This window comes from Rhododendron vialii, chromosome 5a (assembly GCF_030253575.1).
Source record: "Rhododendron vialii isolate Sample 1 chromosome 5a, ASM3025357v1".
NCBI lineage: Eukaryota > Viridiplantae > Streptophyta > Magnoliopsida > Ericales > Ericaceae > Rhododendron > Rhododendron vialii.
The window spans coordinates 10474747-10482915 of record NC_080561.1 but is presented as its reverse complement, the minus strand read 5'-3'; the positions used below and the strand labels follow the sequence as shown (position 1 = coordinate 10482915).

Here is an 8169-nt window from a genome sequence, read left to right as displayed (position 1 = left end):
TTGTAATTTTTGTATAAGGATAAATAGGGGCCTAATAGTTTGTAAAAATTCAGTGTATTTTTGGGCTAATCCTTCTGAAATTTCATAAAAAATCGGGGCGTTACAGAATGGTATCAGAGCATAGGTTCAACTCTCGGCCTTGGGTAGATTGGGTAGATCACTTTCAGAGAGCGTAAACCTGAATTACTAATTGTGGTTATTACCTATTTTAAATCTAAACTATAAGTACTGTTTAGCAGTCGTTCAACTTAGATTTCGAGAGCATACTGTGAGAAAACATAGGTCTTACTTGCTGGACTTTTATGTGATAAGTTAACTATTTTTTTTGTGAAGTTACTTGTACAGTTAAAAAATTAATATGATCCTATATATTTAATCAACTACTTGTACTATAAGTGAGAGAGTACGATGTCAAACAAACAAACAAAAAATGGTTGGACTACGCGTTAAAATGGACCTTATTATGTTAGCCACATTGAATTAGTTTTACATAAAATCCACCAAGCGAATACAAATTTTGTTACTTTATAATATTAAAAAATTTAACATTTCAGGAATTTTTTCTAATGAAATGAGGGTAGTGTTGTCGTTTGACTCCAATGGTTTTAAGATCAAAAAATAACAATTTGAAAAATATAATTTCATGTTTGTTATCACAATTAATTTTCATGAAAAACTTTTATTTGACGTACAGTTACTCATCGTCCTTAATCTCTTTGAACAAATGTCTTTTTGGAATCTAAATATATCTTTCAGGAATTCTTAAAATGGATTGTTTTTCAAAAATTTATAAAAAAATATCTTTTGAAAATATCTTTTATCAACGTAAATTAGTTATAAAAAAAATTTATTAAAAGCTTAACAACGTCCGTATATGATTTAACCAACATGACAAATCTCAACATCACATTATGAATAGATTGACATTCGTATTTTTATTTTAAGGGGGATAGAATGCAATATCCCATATCTTCTTTATTTTTAAAAAAATATTATTATAGTTTGAAATTTCTAAACACATAATTTCGAGGACGAAATTATTTTAAGGAGGATAGGTTGTAACGACTCGGAGTTTTGACCCAATTTTTTTTAATACAAATTTATATTGTTAAATTTTTAATTCAATAATTAATTAGATTGAATAATTAAAATATATTATTATGTGTACAATTGATATTATTTGCACTATTGTATAAGAGATGTATTTAAACTTTAGATATATAGGAAATCAGGAATTCATATTCATCTCTTATCTTTCTTATCTAAACCCTAGGTAGAACTCTATTCAAACTAACTCTCCACTTCTCTCTCTCTCTCATCCTATACATACACGCGTCCAGATACATTCTCATCCTGTACATACATGCGTCCACATATATTAGAATTGAAAACCCCCCAAATGTGGCACTTGTCCCCTATCCTTTTATCATTATTAGTATCCATCTCCTTCACTCTCCTTCCTCATTCCACTACTTCTACACTTATCGTCTCACATTCTTACTACCTTATTCTCTCTCATTATACATACCCACATAAATCCGAAAATTGAACACCAGTATATTATTTCACTCACAATTCTATTGTTGAGTCTAGAATAGAGAGAGAGAGGGAGGGAGAGAGAGAGAAAGAGAGTTGTGATCGTAGGTGTGTACACACCGTGAGTTTCGTGGGCACACCGCCTCTGCGGGCCCTATCGGAGTGCCGCCTAACGCTGCCTCGAGATTTCAAAACCACCACGGCGATCTACGAACACCGTACAACACTTATTCGGACTTAGAATCGCGTTTGAGGTAGTTTTCTGAAAACCCGAAACCTTAATCTGCATTTTAATGGAGTTAGGACTTACATTTAAAATTTATTGAAGATGATGACCTGCTGTTAAATTGTCAATTTATTTTTAGTCCTATTTATGTTAAAATTTAGTCCAGTTGTGCTGGAATGATTAGTGTTATACCTTGTGAAAATTTATGATCGTTTAACAAGTGTTTGACTGTGAAATTATTTTTGATGATGCATTGTTGATTTGCATTTGAGTGGAAGTTTGCGTGTTTAATAAATTATTGGGGTAGATAAATGTTCATGAAATATTAACAAGAATATTTTACTTATAAAAATTTATTTAGATTGTAAACAAGAAATATTTTAGATTATATATTAGTTAATCTTTAACTCTAATAAATATTGACTAGAATAGCCTCGCATAATTTTGTTGTTATGAAAATCTCATATTAATATTTAATATAGTTAGTAAATACTAAATTTAGCAATAAGTATTTTCTAATAAAATTTAGTTTGTAAAATCTATGAATAATATGAGAGTTAAAGAAAATATATAAATAGTAAAAATGTTTTATAAAATTTATAAACGAGAGAAATAGACTAAATTTTAAGTGTAGTAATTAATTATTTGACTGAATATTATTTTGTTACTCGCATGATTAATTCTATGGCAGGATAAATTTTATCGCATGGTTATGTATTGTTAGCATGTTAGTACTTTTAGTTGAAATGTTGAACCGTGTGGTATTTTATTGTGGTTGTAGATTGGAATAATAGGTTCCCGGAGTGGTTACGAGCAGTGAATCATGTAGACGATGATAAGTAAATGAAAAATGGTAAAGGTTGAAAGTGTGAGTATTGTGTAGATTGTGAATTGAGCCATGGCGATGGCAATGGTAACCTATGGGGCTTTGTGTTGAAATGGGTTACCTGCGGGGCCCAGTGTTGTGACGCTAACGTATGATTAGGGCTGTCCAGTCACCCGACCCGACCGAAGACCCGACCCGACCCGACCCGAAAAATGACTAACGGGCGGATCTGATTTCTCTTTTCGGTCGGGTTCGGGTTCAGTCGGTCGGATTTGAACACATTCGGTCGGGTTTCGGATGCCCATATAAAGTTTCGGGTTAACCCGAACCCGACCGAAACTTACACACGTATAAAAGAAAAAAAACCCTACGATCTTTATTCATTTCGGCGATTTCGCGCAGGCTGCGCAGCCCTCGCTCCCTCAGTTCACTCCTCAGCCCTCTGCCCCTCTCAGCCTCTCCACTCTCCAGTCCAGACTCGGTCCAGTCTCCTCTTCCTCACCCCGTGCTACTGCTCCCGTAGATCTGCTGCTTCTCTCCTGCTTCTCTCCTCAGCCCTCACCAGTACCACCACCACCAACGTCCATGCCCACCGCCACCGGCCACCACCATCAACGCCGAGCCCCACCTTTTCCGACGCAACTATTCCCCCCGTTCTCTCTCAATCGATCCCCGAAGAAGCCAAGAGCCGTAAATCAGTAATCGAGCCCCTCTACAGTGGTACGTCAGTACGTCTTTCTCTCTCTCTCTCTCTCTCTGATTTTCTGTCCGACTGTTGTAGTGATAGGGCTTTACGAAAATATTTTTTCTGTGATTTTGATCTGATGAATGGATAGAGTATTGGATTGGGATAGATAGGGCTTGAATCGATCAAACCCCCTTTTTAATTTTTTTCCCCCTTTTTGGCTGTTCATCAGTGAGGTTTGGCCTGGTTTTTTCGATACAAATGGACAGAGTATTGGATTGGGATGAATAGGGCTTGATCGATCAAACCCCTTTGTTTAATTTCCCCCCTCCCCCCTTTATGGCCGTGAATCAAAATGGCACCCAACCCAACATAAATATCAGAAATATTATCATGCCTTTTCTTTGATCTTGGTTCCTGAGCATGCAAGCATCTAATTTTCTTGTTTCAAAGTGTGGCATAATTTTCTTTGATCTTGGTTCCTAATATCTCTCTGCCGTAAATATTACCAATCAAAAAAATCCTTAACGTGAAAAGTAATATATGTCTTAACTATACATTCTCAACAAAAGAAACAGAAGTTGGCGACCAACTAGCAGTAGACAAGTGCTTACAACACTATCTGAGAATGAATGAATGGTATGTACATTCAGTTTCATTATCGACCTAAAGGCATTGCATTATAATGTAGCCTCTTTACAAAATTCATTGCGGGCTGAAAGTCTTCTTTTTGAACCTTTTCTTTTGTGATGCTAATTATGCAATTAGCCAAGTACTTTTAGTTTTACCACTTCAATGATCTACATTACCGCCTGCTGTTTACTACGTAACAATGTTTTCAATCTCAAGGGGCAGAACTTTCTTCTCTCAAAGATAATAGTTAAAACTTCACTAATCAGCGTGCATACCTAATTATATTCTCAGGAGGTAGGTTTATGGTTAGAATAAGCGATTGCAGGTTCAGGCGCTGGCAAAAGCACTGTGAATTTATCTCTCCTCAAATTGGTCAATACTACTTCCAGTTACTTTCCGATAGATAAAGATACAAAATTTAGTCCTAGTTTTCTCAACCTTTCCTATGGCAACTTGAGCCACAAGACAAAGATATATGGCGTAAATCAGTAAGCCTTTGGCTGGTTTTTTTGACTGTTTTTTTCGATTGTTGTAGCTAATTTTTAGACTGGTAAAGGCTTTACAGCAAAAGAAAACAGCTTATGATTCTATTTCGACCGGTGTAGCACTAAAGCTAATTTTATGATTCTATTTCGAGTCTTCGACTGGTAAAACAAAAGAAAATAGTAAAGCTAATTTTTTCTCTTATTTTGACTAGTGTAGCACTATATCTATATGAATTGCAGTTTATTGATCTTGATTACACTTGTTTGTAGTAGGTGATGGATCCAGATAATTTTGATTTCACGCTTGATCGGGAACTTGAGGATGATGTTGTAGATGTTGAAGAAGTTGAACTTGGAGGTAATTCTAATCCTCTTGTGTCTACGAATGCCAATGTTATTGATATTCAAGATGATACAGTAGCTGAAGTTGGTCAAAATAGATTGAAAAGAAAGGTTCCACCACAAGTGCGTAAACTTAAAAAAGAGCCTGGAAAAAGATATAGATCTCCTGCCTGGGATCACTTCAACGATATTAAAGAGGGTGGGGAAACCAAATGGGCTGAGTGTAAGTATTGCCAGAAACGATATGCAGCTGAAAGTAAAAAACATGGCGTTAGTAATTTAAAAGCTCACATCCCTGTTTGCCCATTATATCCTAATAGAGACCAACATGGACAACAAAACCTTTCATTTCGACCCACAGACGGGGGCGGTGTCAACGTTGTGACTCATGTCTTTTCTTTTGACGATTGTAAGAGAGCTCTTGCCGAAATGGTCATCATTGATGAACTACCCTTTAGGTTTGTTGAGGGGATTGGGTTCAGAAAGTTTTGTAAGGTCATGCAACCGAAGTTTTCACCGGTTTCTCGCCAAACGATAACTAGAGAGGTTGGTGCAATTCATAAAAATGAGAGGGCAAAACTGAAAAAATTCTTGAAGGGTCGTAGGATTTGCCTCACGACTGATACATGGACATCAATTCAAAATCTTAACTACATGTGTCTCACTGCACACTTCATTGATGATGATTGGAAGTTGCAAAAGAGAATCTTAAACTTTTGTCAAATTGAAGATCATAAGGGAGTTACCATAGGCAAGAAAATTGAGTCATTGTTGCTTGAGTGGAATATTGATGGTATTTTTACTTTGACGGTCGATAATGCAAGTTCGAACGCCACCGCTATTGAGTACTTGAAAAGGAAAACAATGGATTGGAAAAGGACTATCTTGGAGCATGAGTACATACATATGCGATGTTGTGCACACATTTTGAATCTTATTGTTGTTGAGGGGTTGAAAGATACGAGTGAGTCTATTCTCCGTGTTCGTGATGTTGTGAGATATGTGAGATCTTCTCCACAAAGAATGGAGACTTTCAACAAGTGTGTGGAGAAGGAGAAAATTAAATCGAAACAAACTGTGTGTCTTGATGTGTGTACTCGGTGGAATTCTACTTACTTGATGTTAGAAGTAGCCATCAAGTTTGAGAAGGCATTCCAAAGAATGGGGGAGGAAGATAGTAGTTTCATAAAATTTTTTGGCATAAAAGAAGGCGAGGACGATTTGTCATTAGAGTTGGAGGGTGGCCAAAGTGGGAGCCATAGGATTAGTGTCCCAACTCCAAGACAACCAACTGTCCCAAACAAGCTTGATTGGAAGAAGTGTGGGTTGTTTGTTACATTTTTGAAACTTTTCTATGATGCAACCAAGAAATTTTCGGCTTCCCTTTTTGTCACATCCAATGTGTTCTTTCATGAGTTGTATGAGGTTCAAACCCGTATAGATGAATTAATTGCCAACCGAGATCCTTTTATGTCTTCAATGGCAATTGAAATGAAACGAAAATTTGAGAGATATTGGGGGGATGGAGAGAAATTCAATCCCCTACTTTATGTGGCAGTGGCAATGGATCCCCGATTTAAGTTACGGTTGGTGAAGTTTTGCTATACAAAATCTAAAGGAAAGGCAGAGGGTGAGAAAATGGAGAAACAAGTGAAGGATGTTTTGAACCGGTTGTATGATTCTTATGCGAAAGAGGGTGAAGGTAGACAAAATGTGCCTAGTGCAAGTCCAATGCCGAGAGTAATGGAGGAGAATGAGGATTGTGATCATCGCTTGAATTTAGCTCTTGAATTTGACACTTACTTGGAAGAGGAGTATTCTAGTGTTTGTTCCTCGGAGGTAGACAAGTACTTGGGGGATTTGTGTGAACGTAGGGACAATCCGGATTTTGATATCTTGGTATGGTGGAAGAACAATTCCAACAAGTATCCAATCTTGTCAAAAATGGCGCGTGATGTATTAGCTATGCCTGTGTCTACCGTTGCTTCCGAGTCGGCCTTTAGTACGGGTGGTCGTGTACTTGATCCATTTCGGAGTTCACTCTCACCGTCAATGGTCGAGACTCTTGTATGCACCCAAAATTGGCTTCTAAGCACGGTTCCAATCTCTCTTCGACAGGCTATGGATAAAGTTGAAGATCTTGAACGAGGTAATTTAATTTAATTGATTTGGTCTATTCAGTCAAAATATTTTTTAGTATTGTATTTAATTAAGTGTGTTTTTTTTTTTCAGAACTCTTACAAACTGAAACTGATGATGCAAGTTCCTAGGGATTGATGAGGCTTTGGACCTTGGTAAAACATAACAGCAGATGTTATTTGATGATCTTTGAAGTTTTTACTTATCAAAAAAACAAAATCTTAGAAGTTTTTAATTGTTTTCTAGTTTTCTTTCTATGTAACAGGTTTGAATGGACATGGGAAATATGGAGATTGGGAGTAGCAGGCAGCAATACTATGGAGTAGGGACTAATGGACTATGGAGTATTGATTACTTTATTTTTATTATGGACTTGTGTGTTTTGCCTAATTTAAATTACTATGGACTTGTATTGGCGGTCGTCTAAACTTGTAATATGGTGGTGGAAAACTGAAACTGTTTTGACTTGTGGTTGATTGGTTGTGTATGACTGCTGAAAAAGTAGGGGAGTAGCCGAGTAGAGATTAGAGAGTTGGCTGCTAGCTCCGTAATTTTTTTTTATTTTTTTGCTATGTGGTGGTGGTGGTGGAAAATGGAAATGTGCATGAGTCGTATGACTGCTCATTGAGTCACTGCTGAAAAAATAGGGAAGGAGAGAGCTAAGAGGCAAGAGCTAGCTGCTCTCTGGAAAGCTAGAAAACATTTCCAGTCACTGTTTTTTTTTTTTTGTTATGTGGGTGTGCTTTCATTCATATTTCAGTCTTGCACATGGGTTTTTTTTTTTCCTGATTGCTTACTGCTTAATCTTGCTTGATTGTAATATGGAAATGTGGTTTTCTAGCCTGCAATCAGACAATCAGTGCAATGGAAATTGTGTTTGAAATTTGGATTGGGAAATATAGAAACTGGGAAACTGTGTTTGAAATTAGGATTGGAAAATGTAAAAATTGAAAAACCGGGCTTGGAGCCTTGGATTGAGCTACGGGGCTTGGCCCAAAATGTTTATCTTAATCCTTGGGCCATTTGGCCTGCTGAAATGATGGAAAACTAGTCCAAAATAAGAAAAGAAGAAAAAAAATAACGGCCCAGAAAAAAAAAACTGGCCCAAAAACTGGTCCAACAAAACTGGCCCAAAAACTGGCCCAATCCGATAACCCGACCGAACCCGACCAACTCAACCCGAAAACGTTTCGGTCCAAGCCCGACAAATTGTCCGGTCGGGTTCGGGTGGACACTATCTCAATCAGAAAACTGTCGGGTCGGGTCCAACCCGACCCGAATCCGAAAAAAATCCGCC

At 37.1% G+C, this 8169-nt stretch overlaps 1 protein-coding gene across 1 annotated transcript; it reads left to right on the top strand.

Annotated features, from left to right (window-relative positions):
* Positions 1-571: 571 nt before the first annotated feature.
* Positions 572-7029, top strand: LOC131327551 (zinc finger BED domain-containing protein RICESLEEPER 2-like). Its single transcript, XM_058360705.1, has 5 exons — positions 572-602; positions 2991-3316; positions 4442-4507; positions 4665-6882; positions 6966-7029. Exons 1-5 carry the CDS (start codon positions 572-574, stop codon positions 7001-7003), a joined length of 2679 nt encoding a protein of 892 aa, XP_058216688.1. The 3' UTR covers positions 7004-7029.
* Positions 7030-8169: the final 1140 nt, after the last annotated feature.